General features: G+C 35.7%; 1 protein-coding gene across 6 annotated transcripts in view; it reads left to right on the plus strand.

Annotated features, from left to right (window-relative positions):
* The window catches only part of ROR2 (receptor tyrosine kinase like orphan receptor 2), a 152,560-nt gene that overhangs the window by 83,524 nt on the left and 43,588 nt on the right, over window positions 1–25,448 (plus strand). For 4 of the 6 annotated variants that reach the window (XR_005255164.1, XM_038123507.1, XM_038123502.1 and 1 more), the window contains exon 2: window positions 15,935–16,012. Coding sequence is in view for 5 of the 6 variants with exons in the window: in XM_038123507.1 (XP_037979435.1) it covers window positions 15,935–16,012 (78 nt within the window). In the remaining variant the exon portion in view is untranslated. Of the gene's footprint in view, window positions 1–968; window positions 3,577–10,634; window positions 15,844–15,934; window positions 16,013–25,448 lie in introns of those variants that run through there. The other 2 variants (XM_038123505.1, XM_038123504.1) reach the window with 2 other exon arrangements.

A 25,448-nucleotide genomic window follows, 5' to 3' on the forward strand; every position in this document is an offset into this window, starting at 1 on the left:
CACTCAGGAGCCACACATGGTATTCGTCCACCAAGGTGCAGTGATGGCAGATAGGAGAGAGCTTTTGAGCACCACAGTGGCTTCTAACTCATCCTGTTTGCTGCTCATGCTTCATGCATTGGTGTAGACACACTTCAACAGGGCAGTTGGCCATGTCAGCTTTGTAGACAAACACCCCTTTAATTGTTTGGAGATATTTCACTAATGTCTCCACTCACTAATGTCAAAAGCTGCAACATTTTGGTGGTGACACCAGTTCACAGAGTCTCTTCAGTCTCTTCACATCTGTCTCTTCAGTGTTATTTGTTTCTCCCAATGCTGGAACACAAAGGCTTCACCTTACTTTATTATTCTGTGTTAAGCATTACTGCTCCTAAGCTTTTACTTTTGAAAGTTTAGTCACTGGAATGTGGGAAAGCTAAAGGTATTTTAATAATACTTGAACTCTGTAATAAACAATTTTGCTGAATGTACCTCATTAGATGCACTTGCAGTGGACTGATATAATTGGACCTTATGATGATCTGACTGATACAATGATTGTAGCTGATATGCTAGCAGTTTGAGGTTAGTGTTGAGTGCTGTGTTCATTATTTGGAAAGCAAAGTGTGTATGAAACTGTTTGGTTATTGGTTTGCTTGTTGCTATTCAACTGAAGTTCTATTAATAAAATTCTTACAAATCTCTTTTAAAAAATAAATTGAAATAGCACATTAGAATGCAATAAATCAGAATGTGCTATAGCCTTTTTTACTAACTACAGCAGCAAAGGGCTGTTGCTCATGTCAAATTTCTCCATAAATTTTAAGTCCACTAAGGATTACCGTTTTATGACTTGGGCCAATAAGGTCACTTAAAATCTGCTTAGAAGCCTTATTACAGTAACATAATACTGCATGTATCCTACTTCTTTTGTATATGAAGTAATTTCACAAAATCCTGCCAAGTCAAATTCTTGAAAGTTTGTGGTAGTCTTTGTCTCATGGTAATTGGTGGGTGGGAAAGTGGATTATGGTAAATTAATTCAGTCCTACTGTGACTACCAAAAGTTGAGTGGCAGTGCTGTGGCCCGGATATATGCTCTTCAAAGCTGAATTTTACAGTCTGTGAATGTCCTTCTTCATAATTGTAACTCAGTCTTACTTTTACCATTTTGTAGACCTTTTTCAGGAAACCCAGAAAAGTGTTTCATGCCAGTTAAGGACTTCATCTGTTATTGTTCTTTTCTCAAACTCCTGTTAGCAGTTGTAAACATGCATGAATTGCAGTGCCAGATACACAATTCTGACTTATTTTCCAATTTCTGCATGAGGTGTGAAATTTAGGTTCTTTCACTGGTTTTTCAGGGAAGGCTGGGGTTTTGTTGTGTGCTTACTTTCATGCAGAAGAAGAGAAAAACAGGAGGAAGAAACATATATATGTAATGCAGTCCATTTTGTTTCTTCTATATGCATGGGGTTTTTTTCATTCATTATATTTAGGTTGCCATGTTAAGTTTACATGTTCAAGTTTACCACTGTGTTAGAGAGGCAAACACAAGGAGAAATAGAGTTCATTTACCTTGTATTATAAATAAGATTTCCTTCAGTTTGACTAGCACTTGGTATTATTCAAGATAGTTATGTTTATAAATATATAGAGAATTTTTTTTTGATGAATCAAGTCACCGTACATTTTTTTCCCAGTAGGAGAAAATATAAATAATATATAATTTCATTGAATCAATATACAAAATGAAAATAAATATTCTGAGAACATGTTTTAGGTATTGCTTTCATTATCCTGCAAGGAATGGTAATAGGATTTTCTAATTATATTTTTCTTCTGAATAATGATGCTAGCAAAATGTCTGCTGTATTGCATAGTCAGGAGATACCTATAGACAGCCAAGTAACTGAGCAGAACACTTAAGAACCAATTATCTCTACAGTGCTTACTTTATCAAAAAAGAGAGGTTAGATATTTCAGATTAATATATACAAAGCAGAATACAGAGACAGAGCAGAGCAAAACAGACTAGCCGAGAATGGCAAGGTCGAGGGTAATACATCAATCGTTTGGCTTTCTGGGTCACAGTAGTTTTAAATATTTGAGAATCCATTCCAAGAGTAATACAGAGTTCTTTGTTTTGTTTTAGATCTTTGACCAGATCTTATCTACATTCATGGAGCTGGACTGTAAATCACCCAGTCTCTTTCAAGTTGGCTGCTTTGTAGAAAGTCTGAGAGGCAGCAGGTAGTGGACATAGTAGAGGATCTGCAGGAGCTTTTTTGCACTGCATTCTTAATTTCGCATTCTTAATTTCGCACCAACAGAAAGTGCAACAGCAACACATGCAAATAGCCACTCCAGACTTTTCAAAGATGCTTTTCTTCAGTGCCACAGAGGACAGCTAATGGTTAGGTTGTGGTTAGCATCTCACTTCCTGCTTTGAACAAAATTTCCTAAATGTTTTCCCAAAGCATGAGAACATGCATTTGTACCAGGAAAAATAACCTTCCATATAATTAGTTAACACAGTAACTGCTATCTAATGCAGGTACACCACCAAGATTTAAAATTTTACGTGTAGTTGAATTTTTTGTAGGAAAATGTATACTCTCACAAATCACAGAGTGGGGAAGAGAAAGTATATGTTCACAAAAATAAAAAATGCTGTAAATATCAAAACATTTTTAAGAGGTAAGTGCTGCTAAATCAATGCCTGATAATATTAGAGAAGAAAAAGCTTTGTTTTCATTAAACTGATGTGCATGTAATAAAGTTTCCTGGTCTTAGGTAACATGACAGATCACTCTGACCTCTTGAATAATGGCATCTCTGTGTCTGCTAGCAAAGATATCTAGTAGTTGCTAATTTTTATGGTAGTCTTTTGTCCTGTAAAGGTTATTTACCACAAATGAGGCAGAGCCCCCCAGGCAACAATTAGATAGCTGTTTCCATTGTTGTGACCCTTTGCCAGGTTAAAATCAGGCGACTGGTCTTATTTCATATCAGGCAGTCTATACTTTTGATAGGAAACAACTGTTCACCTTGTATGAATTTTGGCTTGTGTGGGCAGCAGAATGGCCAGATGAATGAGAAGAAATGCACTCTGCCTTCAAGTCATCCTGCCAGCCAGCTCTCTTGTACTGTTGTGAGTTTCTCTCTTCCATCCTGCTTGACTGGGCATGCCGCTGTCTCTCCTACAGCTTGGCTCCTCCCAGTCTTGACTGAGCCCCTCAGTTGTCTATGGTGAGCTCAAAATGCTGTCCTCTCCATCTCTGGCAGTTCCCTCTCTGAATCTGCTGCTGTGCCAAATACCACAGATAACAGCCTGTCCAGGAGTGCAGAACAAGCTTGTAGTTAGGATGGGCTCTGTACCAGCCAGACCTGGGAAATTCACAGAGCATGGAGAAAGTGGTTTTTCCTGCTAGGAACAATGGAAATACTTGATTCTACTTTTTTTTTTTTTTTTTAACAGAGAAAATCCACTTAATATTTGAAAAAAATATCCAGTTTTGAGAATAAAGAAGAGCATTTGCCATTAAGAAGTTGCCTGTTATGCTTAGCAGTTTTCTGTCTTTACATTATACAGTAAGTGCCAGCTATGCAAATGTAACTTCCATTTACATCACACAAAATGGGACACTTTCAGTGAAGCTTCATTATCAACAACTTCTCAGATTCCTACAAGTACCTAAAATCATGTCATTTCTTAATATTACTCTCAGTTATAATTGCTGCTTTGATTGTTGTGCAGTCAGATATATTCTGCATCTAGCAGCCTTTTCTTCTTTCTAGAATTAGCATTATGGCTCAGAAGTGTTAGGAATTAAGACCATCATATTTGGCAGTTGCATACAGTTGCTGTTGTTTTCTGTGTGCTTTGCACTTTAGGGTGGATACAGCCAATTTTCCAGATGTAGCTGCTGCTGCTTCCACACAGCTTGTTCCACTCCCATCTGTACTCATATTTGCATGATCAGACGAGAGCTTTTTGTTGCATTCATTAAAAATAAAAGGCTATCACTTCAAGTGAGTGAGTTTCTGAAAACATATCTAATGAAATCTCAGCTGTGGTTGTATGTGACTTTCTGACAAGTTTTGTTCAATATGTAGGTATGAATGCGAGGTCACGGCATTGGGCTGTGTGTTAACCCTGCAATATAAAATTGCTTCTCACTTGCATGTCATGAAAACATGTGTTTTACAGCCACAGTATTTTAGATGATGTACAAGCAAGGCTGACAATGTGATGAACAAAAAAAAATGTCAGTCCTGCTGTCAGAGTAACAAGAAGGTGACAAACATTGTAGGATGCAAAATAAGTGCTTATAGATGTGAGATTCAGAGCTCTTTGATGGAGAGGATAGAACTTTGAAAGTGCACTGCACTTATACCCAAGTGTTACTTTCAGAACATTAAAATGGCAGCCTGGAATGTTGCAGTAGAAACAAAATACTAATACAATGGTTAAATCTGATCTTGTGACCAGTTACAGTTATTAAACTGCATAGTGAGCATGATAGTGGGAGCTCAGGAAATTCCTTCCTGGTATAGGGAAATAGATGAGTTGGGTGGAAACTGCTATGTGCTTTGAGCTTGCTTGCTAATGGGCACATGCCTGGGCTATCTGCACTGCAGGGTTAATGAAGCTGTTCCTTGCTTTGCTTTCAGGCAGACACAGCAGAAATAGGTTCTTGTGCATCTTTCTGACCATGTTGGCTATGGTCAGTGGGACTCTGACCAAGTTTTCCTTGAGTTCTTTCACTGTCCCACTCATTGACAACAGTGTATATCCACATCTGGAAGCATTCTGAACACACTCTTTTCCACCTCAGGGCTCTACTCTTGTTTTATTATTTTCCTTGAGAAGAACGTAGGCAAATAATATGCCATCTCTTTTTGTCCACAAGACTGTTGCTTAGCTCTGTTAATTAAATAACGAAGAGGAACCATATCAAAGTCCACCTAGCGTCTGAGCTTTTTTCACTCCTCTGTAGAAGAAACAGTAGTTAAAACAAAATTGAGAACAGAAATGGGAGTTTGTTTCAGAGCAGACAACTATTATGACTTCACTATATGCATTGAGTTGTAATCCAAGAAATCAAACAGAAGCAGTAGGAAGAAGATATTTCCAGCGTGGACTGGCCAAAACCTGTCAACAGAAACAATCTGTGGTTTAGATATCTACTCTCAAATGAAGACCTATAAGTATTACTTAAACTTTACTAGTAGTGTTATTTAAATAAATAACCTCATACTGGGAAATGCAGAAAAGCCTACTAAACAAATGAATAACATATATTAAAACTGCCAGTTAGAATAACTGTTTTGCATTTTTCAGTGGCTAAAGTATAGATCAGGTCCTAGTTTCTCTTACAGCCTGGCACACTTTCTTATCTTTTTCTTCCCTTTTCTAGTCACAAGGCAAGTATTCACACATGCACATCCATGTGTGCACACAGTAATGTTTAGCCACAGCAATACTTGATCTGGTCAGAAGTGCTGGGAGTGCTCACCTATGACCTGCCTGGCCACATAACTGCACATCAACTTTCTCTCTCCATACCTGCTCCATGGCATCAGAGCTGTACTGGGGGAGAGGAGTTAATATTTTCTATGTATACAGACCATAGCTAATTACTCATTATGAAGAGAACTTCCGGTGGAAAATTGTGAATTTTGAACTCTTGATCTAAAAAGCAAAATACTTCCTGAGGAAGAGAAGTTGGCCCTCTCTAACAATTGAATCTTTTATAATTAACTTTTTTTTTTTTCCACTGGTCATGATCCAAACCAGTAGTAAGAAATAAACTTTACTTGTGATCAGCTCCTTCTCTCTGAAAACAGTATTTGATGTTAATTCTAGAAGTGTAATTTTGTAAAATTCCATTCTGCTCTGACTTAAGGCAGACAAATCCCAAGTAATTAGCTAAAGCTTCAGATAGCCAATATAGTATTCTGTCTATTTGGGTCTTTAAAAAATAATTGATGCTTTGTGATAGGAAAGACCATGGACATCTATTTGTGATGGTTGGTGGTAGAAGAGAGCATGACCGTCTAGTTACTGATTTTATTGAAGGATGAATAAGGCCCTATCATTGTCTCACTTGCCAGTCTTGGTTTCTTAAAGTATTGTTAACCCAAATGTCATGCTTAGGTACGCAGGTTTCTCAGATTAGTGTCAGGTTCTAGTGCTTGAGAATTATTTATTCTTTGATTTTCACAATATCCTTTTGGTCAGGAAGATGCTTATAATGCTTACCATAAATAATATAAAAAGTCCTCTGATTAATATGAATAGGCTATTTACTCTCACTATTTTTCCAGAGAGGAGAGTGGCTAGCTGTAACCTTCCTACCATCAAAGACTTGTGCTGCAATTCCTGCTTTTGAAATACAATTACAGAATGGAAACTAAACAACCTGTAGGAAGGGTTTTTTTTTTCACTTATGACAGTTCCTCTGCTATTGTCAACCAAGTCAGATTAATTATTAGAACAGGTGATAAGTTCTACTATGTTCTGTTACACTTGATTGTGATCTGCACTATTTTTATTTTGCCTCTTAGGCTGAGGGAGATTATTATTGTTGCTTTGTTTCAAATATAGGAAAGAATTTAAGAGGGTGCTTAGAAATAAGCCCATTTTCAAGTGTTTTTCTGACTTGGGGTGTTTTCCTGAACTGAAGTGTTAAATATGTCAGCCTAAGGCTGCAGACAGGACTGGCATTTTTGGATTCTACTCCTTTTTTTTTTCTTTCAGAAAAAAAAGAGCACTGTGAAAATCATTGTTTATCCCAATTGATGGAGTGTTATACTCATAAATCATGATTATTTTCAACCTTTTGGTTGAGATTATTTTGTTTTCACAGCCAGAAGCAGTAAAATAATCAATCATGTAATAGTGCCATGGATAATTATCATGTTGCTTGGTGTTCTTTGAGCTACTGCAGGTGTGTTCAGAGCCTCTGGTAGTTGTGTTTAAACTGTGACTTTACAACTGAGATGGTGAAGAGCTTTGGAATGTACCCACAATTGCTCTGCTTTTTTTTTCTTTTTGTAGTTGTTGTTTTGGGTGGGGGTTTTTTTTGCTGTTTTTTGGGGGTTTTTTTGGTTTTTTTTTTCCCCAAAGCATAATACACTAGCAACAAATACTACTTATTATGTAATCCATAATTGCTTTTGGGTTTTTTTTTCCCTATGCTTCAAAGCCTTTATATGCTCCCTGGTATATTGTCTCTGAGTGTTTAGCATAAAATTGTACAGAAGAGCTATGTCTGTGATAGCTAGTAGACCTAGTTACGTTTCTGCTAAATTAGAAATTACATTGAAATCCATTTGTGGCTTAAAAAACCTCAGGTGTTTTTCAGTGTAAATATCATGGAGTTAATTTGTACTTATTAAACACTCATAACAGTTTTCATAATTTAATTTGTTTCCATATAGTGCTTTATGTTTTGCTTTTCTTGCAAAACTAGGGTTCTGGGAGACTGCAGAGTTTCTCTGTCACAGATTTGTCTGACATTCTCTGGTGAGTTGTAGTGATATAAATCGCAACAGTCTTCCAAAAAACTCTCTTCCTCCTTTTCTCTGTCTTAGTTTCTTGCTTCCATGCTTCTCCCTTCTTTGTGCTGACTGAAACACTCATGCAGCTGCACTGGGAACCACATCAGGAAGCTAACCTTTTCCCCTCTCAGCCTCTGGGCAACTGAGGTACAAAAGATTAAGGGATATTTACTGCAGACATGAGATTCAGGTGCCCACATGCTTTTGAAAACCCTGGTAGACATCTGTCTGCATCTTTTGGCATCAAATTCTTTGCTAATCTGGCCTAAGGTGACTTGGCCAGTGCTTTGCAGGAAGCGCTAAGAATTGAAAATAGGATTTGGATATTCCTTCATCATGTAGGCTGTATTCTGTTAAATGTTCTTCACTTTACATTGTAAAATAAGAGGACCCAGACTTTATTGTAACTTCATCAGAGTGTTTTGGCTGTGAATTAATAGAATAATTTGTAATCCAAAGTTTAACATCTTCAAAGCTTAACTGCACACTGAAAATATTGACTTGAAATGAGTATCTTCTTTTCAATGGGTTCTGTCTGTTTCACTGTAATGTTTTGACATTGTTAATGAGGCTTCTTCTGTGACTGAAATCAGAAGAAATCTTTATCTCTGGTTTGTCTCACTAGCATTTCTGAACTCTTATTTTAAGTGGCAAATAGGAGTTGCAGGAGGAAGAATCAAAGTTATTTAATAGCTAAGCTTTATGATGAAAATTGCGCAATGAAAGGATAAAGATTGACTGTGCAGTTGAAAATGCAGCTGTGTGGTTAATGTAAAATATGCTTTAACAGTATGAGGTGTTGAAATAAATCAAGGTATTCATTGAAGTCTGCATTTGAATCCCTGTTAATAATATTTTAAATTACTTACCTGATTTCTTTCTTCTCACACTGACTTCATCATACTTGCTAAGGCGTCCGGCTGATGATTAAGAGGATAAACTGCATCTTCAGTATACTTTTTTCTGTTTTGAGGGTTCATTACAGGTCTGTGTGAAACTCAAGAATCTGTCCTTCTCTATGGTTCTGTGCTGATGACCAACTAGTCTTTTTTACTCTTTTTTAGAGTGGTTTGATGGTAGGCTAATAAGGATTACTTCATTAAATGAAGAAGTTCCTGCAGGAACATTATAAAATTTATAAAGGATTTTTTCGTTATGCACTTAACAACAAGTGTTCTGAAACAGACTAGTCTGTCTTGGATAAATCTGTGAACAAATGTTCGCAGCAAGAGGGATTAATGCAATATGCAGATTCCTTCTTTATACCTTTGAATGACGAAATACAAAATTTTGAATCTCTCTTAACATGTGTTTGAGAAACAAGTGTTCACTGTGCAGAATGAAAGTGATTTAGTGTCTGTGGGTTTTTACAATTTTATTTAAAATTGGTGTATTTTCCATCCAAATAACGATACTCTTTTTACTGCTACAAATCATAAACCTTATGTCTGCCTTTTGTCCTGTAGTGTAGATCCCACACTTTGCAATAGAATGTTTTTCCTCATAATTACTGAAATGAAAACATCTCAGTATAGCTATTAGGTAAAATAGAAAAAAACTTATAGAGGGGAAAATCCATGCTAATGAAACAAGATGTTTTCCTTAACAGGGAATGCTTATGAATTGTGGGAATGTATTCCGTATAAGTCAACCCTGGCTTTTTAAAAAGGTTTCTTGTCTGTGTTATATACCAGCTTTCTGAAGGTTCTGTGACTTTTAGGCTGCTGTTGCTTTTATTTTAAATATGCTTTTTAAATGTTATTTTGATATTATAACAGAGCGGGCTTAAAAGAACTTACTCCCTTTCTAATGGTCTCATGGTGAGAATGTTTTATTAATATAAATTTAGCTGGAAGTAATTTGGAAGAGTTTTGGATGGCCAAAGCACACATTTAATTAGTTAACATCCTCACCTGTGAACAGTATGCTTTGCGAGCTGATAACTAGCTAAGAAGTGACTATTTTGCAGACGTCACTGTTTTCTCAGTAGAGCAACTGGAAGAGAAAGGGAAGGCTATTTTCCCCACCTTCAGCTTTTTTTTTTTTTATGTGAAGCTGCAGCAGTTAAGAAATGTGTGCTGTGAAGGTTCTAATCTGCCATCACTATGAAAGGAGTGCACTGATTTTATGCTACAAACTGCATCTTTTGTAGCCTATTCACCACCCTTTACAGGTCTGCCAAGCCCAATCTGCAATTGGTTGCCAGGGGCTGCAGATGTTGGAAAAGAGAAATTTCAATGAAAGACCCTGATTCAGCAACCCAAGCAGCCTGCCTCCCCCAGCCAAAGTAATCAGATTGGCAGCTGAATCAAAGGGTACAGTGGGCCCTTTGTTTGTGAGCTCCAGAGGCTAGTAATTGACAGAAGGTCAACAAAGTTTTATGAAGAAAAGAACAGAATATTAGAGGGTATTAGGCTGAAGAGAGAGAGTTTGGGAGTTTTGTGTTATTGGAAGAAAGTTAGAACTCAAGTAAAAGGTTACAGCCACAGGAAGCAAAGGTTGAATATTGATGTTTAAATCTGAAAATAGTTTCAGCTACAGAAAAGGATTATTGATGAATGGAAGAAATGTCGGAACAAAAATCTGCAGTTTCGCTAATTGTAGGGCTGTGCAATTTTTAGTGTTGAAGGATTTATTTGTAGGCTTTGGGATTTAAAATACAGTGGTAGAGATGTGGTTCATTCATAGAATCATAAGATTGGAAAAGATCTTAAGAAGTCCTGTTTCATCTGGGAGAAGAAGCGTCTATTACCTGTGCAGTATTATAGGCATTCGACAGTTGCCAAATTTGCCACACTAGTAAATTTCATCCACTGAGACCTCTGTGTTTGAAGAATACTTTTTATGAGTCCATAGCTAATCTTCTTCAGACCAAGCAGGCTTAGTAATCATTATGTTATTGATTTTCTTAGTCACATTTTGTAGACTATCTTCATGGTGCTAGTTACTGTATTTTACTTTTACTCTCATCTGTCTTGAAATGGAACACAGAAAATTGAAGAAAGTGGTCTAGGGCCTTACTAGCTTTGAGTGAATGGGGAAGATTACTGTTTTTTATGTGTGAAGTCTGCCTTGTTTGCAGTACCTTGCAATTATTGACTTACGTCTGATTCTAATCAATGTCAGCCAAGTCCCTGTTGGCTTCTGTTTCAGTTATTACTCATCTCTCTGCTTTATCGTAAATGCTTAAAAATAACTCCTTTGTTTCATTATTTTTCCAGGAATTGAAGTTAAGCTGATAGCTCTATAATTCTCTGGCACACCTTTTTTTTACCCTTTCTAATAAATAATAGGAAATGCTTGTGCGATCTCTCATATTTTAAGATCTCATCTGTGCTCTGCAAATAATGAAAGACAGTTAATAACATTGCATGGTATTGCATCAGCCAGCCCTTAACTGCTCTAAATCAATCAGGTTTGAAAATACCTGAGTTTTTCTCTTTCTGTGTGAGGCTGAGGCCTTGTTTTGTTCCTGGTATCAATTATGGTAACCCCCTCCTTGTGACCAGCTTTCTGATGAAGATTAATGTGTTGTTTTGATGTCTTCGTATGGCCATGAGCATTTTGGAATCTGTTTTATTGCACTTACCGCTCAAGTAATGACTGATCTGCGAAGCCATAACCATTTCAGAGGAAAAAAATCAGTTATTTTATGATGAGTGGTTTGTGCCCAGTGAGTTGATACTGTGATCAGCTGGACAATTTAGTTTTCAAAAGTGTAAAAGAGCCTTCCTGCCCTAATAACAATGGATATTTGCTTCTGTATTTTGTTGGTCATTGGTGCATAAAATGGAGCAGTGGGCCTACCTGTGTTGAATCTTGTCAGTAAGGAAGTTGTCCTTATGTTTTTAGGAGAAGCAAAATTAAGAAATAAGTGATAATTATTTATATACAAGTAGGAAAAGAATTTTCTGTATCACCTGTTTCATTGCTACAGTTCACTATGTAAGTCAAAGGAACTGAATGCATTTTTTTACATCAAACATATAGATTATTACATTATTTTAAATATGGGTTTTCTTTTCTTTTGGAGTGGGATTTTCCATAAGTTGAAATGGCTTGCTCTACTGCCTTGAAAAGTTAAGAAATAATTTTTGTGTGGGTGTGCAGCTTAAAACAGTTACTGTTTACAGCATCTGCATTTCACTTGATTGTGTGTTCCCTGAAGAGAGGATTAATAAGGTATTCCTTAGTATGTGGCAAGTGGCACATCTGGCCATTGGCATTCAGGCTGAGTTCTGGTTCTGTTGACGTCTTGGCTGGTCATGCAATGTGGAAGGAGAACAGGACACTCATGATCTCTTCTACCTCCCACTCCCACTGCAAACATAAATTAAAGAAGTGCATCTTCAGAAATAAACTGTGATACACTTAATGTCTGTGGAGAGAACATGTGCTAGCGAAAAGTGTGAGAATAACCATACAGGAGCAGATGAGAGATCTGTGCAGTCTTGGCTTTGATGGCAGCAAAAAAGCTAATGCTGAAGTAAGAGTGTAAGAAGAGATCTAAGTACATAAGTACATAGTACTCCTCTGTGCTGGGTATTTACCCAGCTTCCAGCCATTTTTAACTCATGGACTTCAATACGCCCACACAGGATTTCTGTGAGAGAGGTCTCACTGAACTTGTCCAGTCTTACCTGTAGGTCATCTGAACTCTGCACTCCATCTAATTATATCTCCTCTGAGAAAACTTTACCTTGTTTTACCTTTGTTTTGAAGTTGATGGTTGCTATTTTTTCTAGCACTGCCATTTTTTACCAAAAGAGTCCATCCACTCTGTAGACTCTCATGACTCCGTAGAGCTTTACAGTCATTGAATTCAGCCATCTCCTTATCAGAGCGACAAATCCTAGCAGCAGTACAAAAACTGGTTTATGAATAAATATTCTCACTTCTCTAAAACTCTTCCAACTCTTCTTACAGAAGGGTAAGAGAGCCTCAACAAAACACGAGGAGAGCATACATACTACCAGAGTGAGTTGGTAAGATCACATGTAAGGTTCAATTATTGACCATTTTTTTCTTACCAGTTTTTAATAACAACTGTATAGGGAATTGCTGCTGTTCTTTCAGTTTTGTGTTTTGCAAGCCTACCTCTTTTCTTAGTGTTGTATGACAATGCTGAATTTGTTACAGGTATAAAAGATATAGATATGTTATAGATATTTTATAGATATAAAAATCACATCACAAATGTGATTATCTGGTATTTTTGTGACATCTAAAACCAGTTTAATGAGCAATTATGTTTTTCCTACTAGTTTTTTACTGATGAAAACTGACTGTGAAAATTTGGCACCTGAAATTACTTCATGGACTTTTTTCCCTTCAGGGAGTGCAACAGCACATGAATATTCTTTTGGGAAAAGGTACCAGAAGCAGGAAGAAAAAAGCAAAATGGGATACCCTTATAGAAATATTGATCAAACAAAGTGAGAAAAGGGAGTTAAAAATCAGGAGTAGACAGGAGCATAGTTGTGTAGGCATCTTCAAACAAGAATAAGACTCTGCAGAGAGTTGATGATGGGGCATGATCAGGGTCCATGTGTACTACAATTAGGAAAATTGGAAAAAAAATGACAAAAATTGCTAGATGTTGAGGTAAACACCTCAAGAGGATTCACTCCTGGCAAGAAAAACGTACTGTGTTATTAGTGCAGAATCAGAAAGAACTGAAAATAAGAAAAAGAAAATAATATTCAACACACAGATCTTAAGTTCTTGAGTTCAGAATATTTAAATTCTGTCTAGTACAAGAGAAAAAAAAATTATTTTGTTATAGTGACTTGCTGGTTGTCTTTATAATGTTAAAAACTTAATTTTTCAAATTGATAATAAATTTTTTGTGTTTTAAGTTGTGGTAGAGAAACTCTAGGATTACATCTTGGAATTCATCATAAATGCGGTTGAAGTGGAATTTTGCAGTTTATGAAAATATATATGTTTCTTTCATAAAAGCAAGTTTAAGTGACAGATCTGATTTGTATTTATGATTTGAAAAGAATGCAAAGGATTTTGATCTTAACTTTGCTTAGTTCTGAAGATTTGATGTTAGGTAGCATCTGTGGTTTGTAATTGTTCTCTGGTCAAGCACAAATGACGATTGATGTTTTTTCCAGACAGAAGCGTATCAAGTCCAAGAGTTGAATCACATAAAACTGTTACTGGAACTTTTTCAAAACAACAAATGATTTTATTTCTTTCCACCTTTGTTCTGAAAAACTTAAAAAAATTAAGAGATACGGGCCTGGGAAGGAGAGATGAGAGAGGAAAACGTTTCTGTGCCTATTTATCAGAACTTCTAACATCTTTTCCTGTTGTGAGTCCCATGAGATTACTGAAGAAATGGAAACAACTAAAAGTTGAAGATGTGGTATTAAGCCAAAAGTGGCACTCAGATCTCAGGCAACCTGCAGCCTGGATAGCTGAGTGTTAAGCAATCAAATGGCCTTAAGAGCAGTTTTGTAATAATGTTCCGCCCTGTGAATCCTGCTGGATTATGATCGCCAGAATAAGATATGAGCAGGTACTTGTGGACTAAAAAACTGGTCAGTTTTTCCACTCTTCTTTCTGCACTGGCTGTTTCATCTTGGATTTGTCCTCCTTGTGGACAATAAATGCTGCTGCCCCTTTTATACCCTTGTGTGACGCAGAGAAGCTCAAGCAAGAGCAAGGGATAGAGATGAACTTGGTAAGAACAAGATGTGATGTTTGACAGAATATGCCTGTCATGCATTCACCACTTCACCCTGAATCAAAAAGATCGGCAAAGGTTCAGTACAGCTAAAAGTTAGATGCTAAGTCTGTACCATGCCTGCAGGGGTATGAAGACACACCATTTTGGGATTTGCAATGGCAAGGTTGGCAATAGCCAGCTTGGCCACCCATCTCCATTTCTCCCTCCAGTCTGCAGGTGAATATTGTTTATGATTTCCACTGGCCAGTGCTGGGAGTGGCAGAAGATGGAGGATGTCTGCCCAAGCCTTAGCAGTTCCAAATTGAAAGAGTGTTACCCAGGGTACAACACCATCTTCACCATCACTCTAATTGTGTCTGAGAATGAGCACACAAATCAAGTAGAATCTGTACTGTTGCCAGGCAAAGAATCTCGAGCAATGGGAGATAAAGGGAGAGATGAAGTAGTGACAGGTGACAATACTGTGATGAAAGAAATACTTTCAGACCCGGCCGGCTGTAGAGAATGTCTCTGATTTCTGTGTTTTACCTGATAAAGTTAAAGGCAAGTTAGCTGAATCTCTTCTCAAATAATGAAAGAATAAACAAACAAAAAAAAAAGTGTCTCAATTACTTTCTTCTTTCATAATATGGTGTAAGATAGGGATAAGGTTACTTGTATTTTACTTGCATTCAGAGTGGTATTGTGGTTTGAAAAAAGGGTAATGGGGACAAAAGGAAGAAGGAGAGTCTTTTCTCTAGTTTCATTTCACCTAAAACAATACCGTGAACACCCTTAACAGACCTACAATGAATCCCAGATCTTCCACCTCCAATCATGATGACCTTAGATTTACGTATCTTTGTGATATGCTAAAGATGTAAGGAATTTGGATGATTGAATATAAATTAGAAAATATGAAAAAAATAGAGGGTGTCATTTTAGAAGCTGTTTCAGTTAAATCACATCTATACCATTATCTGAGTTAGAACTTCAGTTCTGTTTCTTACCTAATATTTTTAAAAGGGAGAGCAATGGTTGGAGTTTTGCAAGACCGGCAAATGCAAAGGAAATTCAAAGTACTGTCTGCAGTGTGCTAGCTTGCACTGATACATTGGACAGAAAAAAAAGGAGCACATACAGAAGGTGACTATCCATTTCCTCACACTTTGAAATCCTTGGAAAACAGTAATTATAGTTTAATTTCTAAAGATATCTTTTAGGGATGAGGCTGAGAGTAGGATAAGAAAGTTAGTAGCGATGATGGGTCTGACCTTTGGAGATGGAATCTGAATTACCATAGTGTAAGTTTAAAAGCCAGTTTATGCCATTTTGTAACTGAGGCTATCAGTAAAGTTCAGGTACTGTTTAATTTGCTAAGCCACCACTGCTTCCAGGAAATGTTTGCATTCTTTGTAAAAATGTGTGGACTTTATTCTGCTAAGAACTGGAATGTGGTTTTTAATGCTTTCTATTTTGCCAAACACCAAGTAATCCACAAAGTAGTTATTGTAGCGCTTTCTAATCCACAATGGATAAATCCTGACCTTGTTGATATGTGTTTCTTGCGTGCTGTTTTTCCCATGTGCAACTCTGGAAATGGAATGTGGACTGTGAGAATGTGTTGAACTCACTGTTATAATGCTGTTTAACAGAAAGATTAGCTCACCACCTTAATTCAACAAAATCTTCTTTTCTTGTTAGGTGAAATGGAAATTCCAGATTCAAACGACCCCTTAGGTCATGTGGACGGACTTGAGAGACCAATTCCAACACCTAAAGGTAAAATGAATTGTAATTTCATCACCCTGCTTAAGTATAAACATTCAGAAAGGACCAGCAAAATCCTGTTATGGTATGTTCCCTGTATTTGTCTATTAATACAAGTCTGTAAGGAAGGCAGCCTTCCTTTCGTGAATTAGCACTTCTGATCCCAAGCAGGGATAGTAAGGTTAAAGGAGTCTATAAAAATTAATTTTGAAGCATACTGAGTCCCCCCACATGGTGAGGTTAGATGTTTGATCCAAACACAGTGTGCTATTATTACGTTCCTAACATATTTCATTTCACATTGTTGCCATGAAATTGATTTAATGTTAAGTACTGGTGTCTTTAGTTTGAGGTAATTAAATCTAGTGCATTACAACACAAGAATATGTATTTTTTAAGTAGCTCTGAGCATTAATGGTTTGGTTTTTTAAACTGACTGTAGTGTCAGGATTTCTAGTTATTTATTAGTTAACATAAATTTTGTGACACGTTACCACTTAAAACTATAGATCCAAATGCTATTCTTGAATCTGAAGATGCACATATTTACTGCAAATTGCGCTTCCAATTGCGATTTGGTGAAACTTTCTGAAGCAGCGCATTTTCAGTATTCTACCTGAAGAACAGTATTTTTTTCTATTGTGTACTGAATTTATCTTCTTATGGATGTATTGCTGTAGTAATGCCAACTCTTGTGCTAAAGGAGAGTGTCACATAATAATGTCAGCTTTATTAATGAGCCCATGTTGAAGTCTACAGAGCTGTGGTATTGACCAGATGTTCTTGCAGTTTGTCTTTCAAAGGAGCATGATTTTTGGGGGTACTTTGGATATAGTTTCTCTTCTCATAGATATCCAAGGTTATCGAATCCTTATTGTACTCCTGAATATTAGTTAGATTTCTTACCCCAATTGTGCATGTTAGGAGGTTTTTTATGGAATCTTCCTTTAAATTTTGTTCATAAGTCAGTAAAAAAAAATATGTTTCTGTTTGCATATGTAACCACCTTACTACTGATTATCAGCATGGGATTAAGTCCCTCCTATTTGGAAAGAAGACCTGGTATACTCCATTTCTCAACTCTTTGCTACTCTCTGAAACCTCTGAAATATTTTAGAAGTTTAGAATTTGACATCTATTCTGGGGAAAAATTTAACAGTAGTAATTCCTGTCAGTAGTACTGTACTACCGGTTGTTTTATTTAACACTGAAGTACACACTACTTTTGATGAAAAAGGGCTATGTTTAATTTTTAACTGCATCTGATAGGCTTGTTTGCCTGGCAAGTTGGTCCCACTTCTCTCTTTTGTTATGTTTGAGCTGTTAAGTCTGCAGACATAAAAGTGGGGTGGTTTTTTTTGCTTTTTTTTTTTTTTATGTGACAGTGCTTTTAATTTCTTGCTGAAAAGGAGTTCCAGTTACTTCCTTCCTTTGCAGAGGCACAAGCAATATCTGTCTGAGGAAGTAATTAATCACATCTCAAACATTTCTACACCATAAGAACTGTATATTTCCTTCAGAAAAAATAAGGAAGAAAAAAAAGAGCCCCATGTTCTTAAGTTATTCACTGGTTTACAATCATTTGTTAGTTTCCAGCATGCTTAGTTTGGAAATGGCCTCATTTGCTCCCTTGTTTTTTTTCTTTTTTTTTTTTTTTTTTAATGTGGGCACAAAATTCTCCATAGAAGCAAAACTGGTTGGAATGTTAGCTCAGGTGTTTCTGTGTCATAGTAAAGTATCAGATTTTCTTACAAAAAAACCACTAGACAGTTCTACTTCAAAGTTTGGGCATACTGTTGAGATCATTAGAAACAGTTCTTAAGCCCTTCCATCGCATCAACCTTCTTCCTTCCTTGAGAAATCTTTCGTTATTTTGATTTGCTTGTAACCTCCCATTTTAAAAATTTTTGTTATTTTGGAATAGACCCAAAGCAGGTGTGGAGAAAATCTGCTTTAATAATACCCAAATTAAAAGCCACTTTAAAAGTACCAAGTGTATTAGTTCCCCTCTTCTCTAGAATCTTCCAGAAGTCCTGAGAAATGATTCTGTCTCCAGTGACAATCCAGTTCAAGCAAGGTGTTGTTAATAATGCTCATTTACAAAAATGTTGCAAGTCTCCTCCTACGAGTTGATGAGAAGGGACAATAGCTTAGCTAGGCCTTTGAGGAGAATTTATTTTCCCTTGTTTCCTTTAAATAGGCACCCAAATGACTAAAAAGCACTGTGTCTCAGCAGTGTTTCACTGAAAACCAGTGCAGAGCAGTGAATGTTTGCTGTAGAAGAACTTAGGTCTGCGTTGGAATAAAAGTAAAACATTCAAGCGCAGTCCAAGTCTCCTCTCAGTCCAGTCAGTCTTTGTAAAGTCAATAGTTTCCCCAGTCTTACTTTCAAGTACGCCTCGCTTGATATCTTTCTCTTTTGCACGGACAATCTAAACATACTCTCACTGGGTCCTAAAAACCCACTGATTTCAGAGGAGAGGACAATGTGCACATTGTGACAGTGTTTCAAAGCTAATTCTGCTTCATTCCTGGATTGGCAGTTGTTCGTGCCTTCTTCCTAAGGTCGTTTCAAGAGAATGTGAACCGAATCAACTTATTTTGCATGTTTCTGGATGATTTTTGTACATTGAGATTAAAAAAAATAGGATGAAGGATGAGATGCAAATTGGATTAAATTAGGCTGTAAAGGTATCATTTCATCTGGAAATATTATGTAGTAGTATATAATAGTGTAGTTTCCTTAGCTACTCGTACGTATTTTGGGAGATCTGCCAACATCACTTCCATTTTCTAATGTGACTCAAATTAGCAGTAAATCACTCATTTTTGGATCAGAATTAAATAAACAGAGGATGAAGAACAGGGGAGACTGGTTTTTATTTAGGAAAATGTTCTGTGCAAGTAATCGTGAGTCTTAGGCTTCCATCTACCCTCCTTAGTAGGGTGATGTTTCTCAGTTTATTTGGAATTCTGATTTACTTGTGAAAGGAGTCACTTTACTGGACTCCCACCAGCTGCCAAGATGTTACAGTGCCACTGATGTCCCCTAAGCTCAGTTGTCATACACATCTCTAGAAAGACATAATTTGCATTTCAGCAACTTTCACATACATTTTCTCTTATTACAGTCTTCAGTTCTTTTATAAGCCTAGGAAACTCCGTATCTCTTGGATATTCTTTATAGATTACCTGTCAATTTTGTGAACACTTTATGCTTAGTACCATGTTCATAACACAGTAAATTTTGGAACAATGGTGTCCTCCTCAGTATTCCATAAGCCAAAGTATGCATTCTAGGTGAAAAATTATGTCTTATTGCGGGAAAATGTGACTTTGCTTATGGTAGAAATATCATTAGTTTAATTACTCAAAATACTGTCCCCAAACCCTTTTATGTTGGATATAAGTTTATGTTAGTCTAAAAATGCCAGAGCAGAAATTTGCCATTTGAAAGAGTTGTGGAGAGAAAGATCATGCTCTTTTATTTATACCTAAGAAAAAAAGATGATTTGAAGACAAAAATGAAATAAGCTGGGAAGGCATTAAAAGGAAAAGGAAGATAGCTTAGGGAAAAAAATCCCACATTGCTTTTTACACAAATTCATAGTATACATATTTTCTTAGGGGTTTTGAACACTGGAAGTGTTTTATTCCATTAATCTGAAAATTGTCTAAATTTATGCAGTTATGCAGAAAAAAAGATATTTGACTTTTTTTTTTAAACAGGTGATTTTAAATTCTGAATATCTCAAGCTGAGACTCTTGTAAACTGTGATGTGTTCTGTAATACTGAATGGATGGCTTTATGGGCTTTTTTGACTATTGCATAAAGTCAATTAAATGAATATTTACATCTTATGGAGAAATAAGTATTCTAAAAACTGATTAAACATATATACAATTGTTACTACTTGGTCTGAAAAGACTGTTGTATCTTCAGGTATCTAGCCATTTATGAATCAAATTTTCCTTTCTTTTTCTCAAAAACTGCATATTCAGTGTTGGTGTTTCTTGTGCAGTGCAGAAAGAAAGGTGAATCCACTTGGATAGGAGCCAAAGTGGATGATTATCTCAGAGCATCATTATCTCAGGAATACAGAAAGATGTGACTCTCAGTATAGTATCATTGATACTGACACTTAAGTCTATGTGTAAATTGTCAAATCACTTAGACTCCCCTGGCTCCACATTCTGCTTTTGGGAAATAAGCTTGATGGTATCTTCCCATCTCATGAGACTTCATATTCATAAATAATTTGGAAGTTCTGAGATTAAAAGGGTTAAAAAATTGTTACTAAGTGCTATTCATGGTTGCCATATTGAAGCTTATTTTAAAATTACAAGTGCATAAATATTTTTTAAATCACATAAAAAAGACTAAAAGCAATAAAAATGAACAGGAATTAAAACTTGAATTGAAAACAATTAAGACAGAATTTGCATGATCTAAAGTAACTAAGGAGGCTTAAAATATTTTTTTAGAATGAATATCAAAATCACAGCAAAGATTTTAAAATAACAAAAGCAGAACAATCATTTTATATTGTGTTTATGCCAAGAATAACACATATGGTTTGAGCCAATAACGTGGACATGTAAGTGCCAGAATAATGTAAATAAAACTAAGAAATATAATAAGAAATATAATACACATGTGAGGTCTTAGTGATGGTTGGACCCTTTAGGTTTTTAGTTTAGTATTTATTCTTGTGCATATCTTGACAATGATTTGACACACTCTGGAAAAAGTTATTTTTATATTCTTGCCAAAACATGAATAATAGACATGTCATCTTAATGTTGATTTGCTTTGGAATTCTGTTTGATATATTTATATCAAATTTATTCCATTAAAAAATATGAAGTACTGGCAACCTAACAAAGGTTTTCCAAATATGAAAGAGTTTTGCTGGAATTAATGTCAACTATTTCCCTAAGCTATGTTATTCATAGAGTACATAGAATATGATAGCAAAACATAATATATAGATTAAGTTGCACTGTCCTCTCTTAGCTTCTTGACAGAACATTTTTTAATCTGTTCAAGCAAAATAAATACTGGTACTGGTTGTAGACTATGTTGGAAACCATAATGAAAGAGAAATTTAATTTAAAGCATTTTTGCCTACAGCAAATGCAGAAATATCTACCAGATAGATTTTTCTTTTGACATAGTTGAACCATGCCAAAGATCACTGAAGGGAAAGGAAGTATTTTCCTTCATTTCAATGACCCTTAGAAACAAACCAGAGTATAAAACCATTTTATAACAATATTAATTTCACAACACAGGAAATTTCTGGATATTTTACTTGTATTTTTAAAATAAATTATATTTGTTATCCATCTCCGAAATAAAATATAAATCTTTATAATATGACATTTACAATAGGACAGTCACGGGTATGAATTATTACATTTTGGCAATATGTAACTGGAACAAAATATTTTATATAGAGTATTTATTCTCTGTTTCCAAATTATGTTAGTATTAAAACAGTTAACAATTCCATTCCAGTTTAAAAAAATTCTACTTGACTAATGCTTGACACAAAATACAGGACACAAGTTAAATACAAGTTCTAACATTTTCACATTTAGTTTTCTTTCGTACCTGTCCAAATTAAGATTTACTAAGACAGAAGGAGAACTACATTGGGAAAAAAATTGCTTTGCTCCTTGTTGAGGTCCTAATTTATCCTGGGAAAATTTGTTTTTTTTCCCCAAAGCATTCTGTGAGACTGGCATCTACACTGTGTTTGTGGTGTGACGTACATTACCAAAAAAGTAACTGCTGATTATCACCACAGAAATTAAAAAAGAAAACATACTTTAGAACATGGTTGGTTAAATTTTCCACTTTGTTTGAAAGAATTGCAATTATGGGTTATCTAAAGTGGACACTAAATAACAGAGCAGCTCAACAAACGGCTGCCCGCTCTGTCATAGAAATACTTCAGAATCAGTGAGGACATAAACATCGCTTCTCAAAGAGGAAATGAAACCAGCAAATAGAGAGTGTGCAGTTCAGGGTGGACAGAGGCAAAGAATAGGCTGTGAGCTGCCCCACTGCTCTTAGGCTGCTCTGGAGAACTTTGGAAAACACAAATGCTTCGAAGTTCATTAGGTTAAAATATTTATTACTTGGTTTGTAATAACAAGGTAATATAAAACACTGCAGAAAATACCTGTAAAACTGGCAAGAGTAATGATGAACTAAAGCCGAATTTTGACCTGTAGGAAATAGATGCAGTGACGCTGACTTCAGGCAAAGTCTGTCTAATTGCACTGGGTCTGAATTAACCCATAAATCTTTGGCATTGCTTTCCATGGTAATAGTTTTGTTCTTGTTATTATTAGCATCAGATTCACAGATTCATATGAAATATTTTGGTTGGCTTGAAGATATGGGTCTAATTACCTCCTGCAGTAGTTCTGTTTTAGTTAGTAAAACGGGAAGTTCTAACATGGGTTTAATCCTGAGTTAATAAGTTATAATGAGTAAATTTACTATCTGTTTTCATCCAAATGTATTTGAATTTAATATCCATGACTATCCCAAAAAGAGGACTCCACCCAGCTGATTTTAAATCACAAAAAGTGAAATAGTGATAAGGGTTTGAGCAAGGTATAAGCTGACCAATGGCGCAAGAACAATGTAGCCCACTCTACTTGCATGAAGTACATGAACAAAAAATGTGAAGAACAAAAAATGTATTAGAGAGCCAGACAAACCACAATCCCTGTCTGTCATCTTACAGGACTTGAATTGGTCTCACCTTTAACACAGATCTCTGCTTCTTTCATTTCTTGGGTATCATAAGCATCTTTGAGCCAGATGAATGTACCACTGTGTTGGCTCCATGTTGGAAGAGGCCCGGCTTCTTTGCAAAAAAAGGGTCTTTTAACTATTTTGCCTCCCTTGTATGGGCACATTCAGCCTGTCCCCAATGATTACTGAACCAGAGACCCAAAGAACTACAGAATATTCCAGCCTGGGGGGCACTTTAAAAGATCATCCAATCCAATATTTCTGGAGAAAGAAGGCGTAGACAAGATGATCTAGTACTCTGTCCAATCACATCTTGAAAACCTCCAGTGATGAGGACCCTACCACATCTCTAGGCAGTTCATTTTCCAGGGAACAATTGTTCTCATCACAAAAAAAAATCTTTATTCTATTGAAATGAAACATTTCCTGGCTACTTTCACGTATTGCCCTTTGTCTTCTCCACGTAGCTCCTTGTGACGAGTGTCTCTGTTCTTTTTGTAGGTGCCTTTTAGATACTGAAAAACTGATGATGCCCCCCTGGCTGTTCTCTTCTCCAGGGAGAAGAGACTTAACTACTTCAAATCTTTCCTCATAGGACATGCTGTCTAGCCCTTTGATGATATTGGTAGCCCTCTTTTGACTCCTCTCCTGTTTTTCTGTGTTATTTTTGTTATTTTTGAATTTTGGGGATCAGAACGCATATAATACTCCAAGTGTGGCCTGATAGACACTGAGTAGATTGGGATTGTTGTATCTTTGTCTCTGCTAAGTAACACCCCTACAGATGCTGCCCAGTATCTCAGTGGTGCTCATGAGAATAAACTACATGCAGACTATGAAAAAGTTCTGAAATAAGTCTCTAAATAACAAGCTGTGAGTGAAATAGCCATAGAAAATCCTTTTCTAACTTGTGGTAGGACTGAGCATGCTTTCTTTCACGCTGCTAAAATTGTTTATCTGTGTAAAATGTTGGCTTAAAGAGAAGTTTTAATCAATGGCTTCAATTGACTATATCAGGAAGTAAATTTACTGGTTTTGTTTTCCCGGCCAGAATGTCATCATAGTATTTCTGTTTTTTCAGCTCTGAAATGTAACTAAAAACATAACAAATTACACTGTTGTGGTGTGACATTGCTGAAAGCATTAATATATATAATATCTTTGTATCTTTATATATTATATATATTAGATGCAATATGTTTTTCTCCCTTTTATATAAGTTATTTAAAAGCAAATATCGTTTGTGTTCTGTCAAAATGTTTTGAAGTCTGCTAAGGATTTTAAATTAAAAATAGGGATAACTAATATAAAATTACATAAACAATAATTTATTATTTTATGAAAAAAGGAGAAAATAATTTTCCTGTAAATTTTCAATATTGTGTGGAGATTTTATATACTTGGATTTATTCAATTTTCTAGTTAGACCTGTTCTATTAATTTTCCATTTAGTAACAAACTAAATTTGCACTTGCCTACAGTGTATGTTCATATTATTCATTATAACAGGATTTCTTTTGAAAGGCCAGTGGTAGAGAGCCATGAAGTACTCAGGAAAACCCAGTTTTGTACTGGCTTGTACATTTATTATATTCTGATGTTTCTACTGCTTCTTTCTCCAATGTTACACTTAGCTATTATAGAGGAGCTGATTTTCATGGCCCTGTCAAATATAAATCAAAGCAGAACATCAATTTTCTTAAGGTATTTCAGCAATTGGACTGTCAGTGTAGACCATTTCTTTATTGGTGTTGGATTTGTTTACAATAATATTCTATTACTAAATTAAACAGAAGCAAAATAATCGGAGTGATAGGAAAGGTCTACATGTGGGCATCCATTAAAATTATTTGATATTTGTATCCAGTTAAATAAATGTAATGTAACATATAATTTAAAAATATAATGTAATTATATTTATAAATTAAATAAATATTTAATTATATTATAAAAATATAATGTAATTTGAATTCCTGATGTTTATGTCTAGAAGGTCTAAGTTCCCTGGAACAAACACCATGAGCATGACAGCTAGATACTTACCTTACCTATTTTGTAAGGTAATGTAACAGCATTATTGTTTCAATGGAGTTACATATTGTCAAGCTTTCAGTTTGTGATGTGTATCAGTTGCAGGACTCCTAACACCAAATTAATTCATAAATAATAACCTACAAAAGATTTGATTGTCAGGTTTTCACAGTGTACTTCATCAATTCTTTCTTTTTTGCTATCCCTAGAGATCACCAGTACAGCCTTGACAAGCCCTTTGCTTTTAACAAACCACTAACTAGGACTAGTAGTTTTCACTTACAAAATAACTACAAAATGTTATTACATGATATCCATACAGACGTATCCTTGGCCATACATTGTGACTTGATGTAAAAATGGCAGTCTGTAATCAGCTTATGGGTCCCTTCTGTATGGGTTACTTCTGCAATTGAGACATTATTTCTTTAAATTGAATGTGAGACATACAATCTTGAAAACTTATTATAGTATAGGCCTGTCCAAATCAACCTAATTTTAAGATTTTTTTTGAGTAACTAACAAGCCAAATTAATACCTAAAAGTAACTTTTCCAGTTGTAGTTCTTTTTGAGACAAATCTGTCATCATGTAAGAAGATTATGTGGTAAAATCATAATGATATTCCAATATGGTTACAACC

Source organism: Motacilla alba, chromosome Z, assembly GCF_015832195.1.
Source record: "Motacilla alba alba isolate MOTALB_02 chromosome Z, Motacilla_alba_V1.0_pri, whole genome shotgun sequence".
Taxonomy (NCBI): domain Eukaryota; kingdom Metazoa; phylum Chordata; class Aves; order Passeriformes; family Motacillidae; genus Motacilla; species Motacilla alba.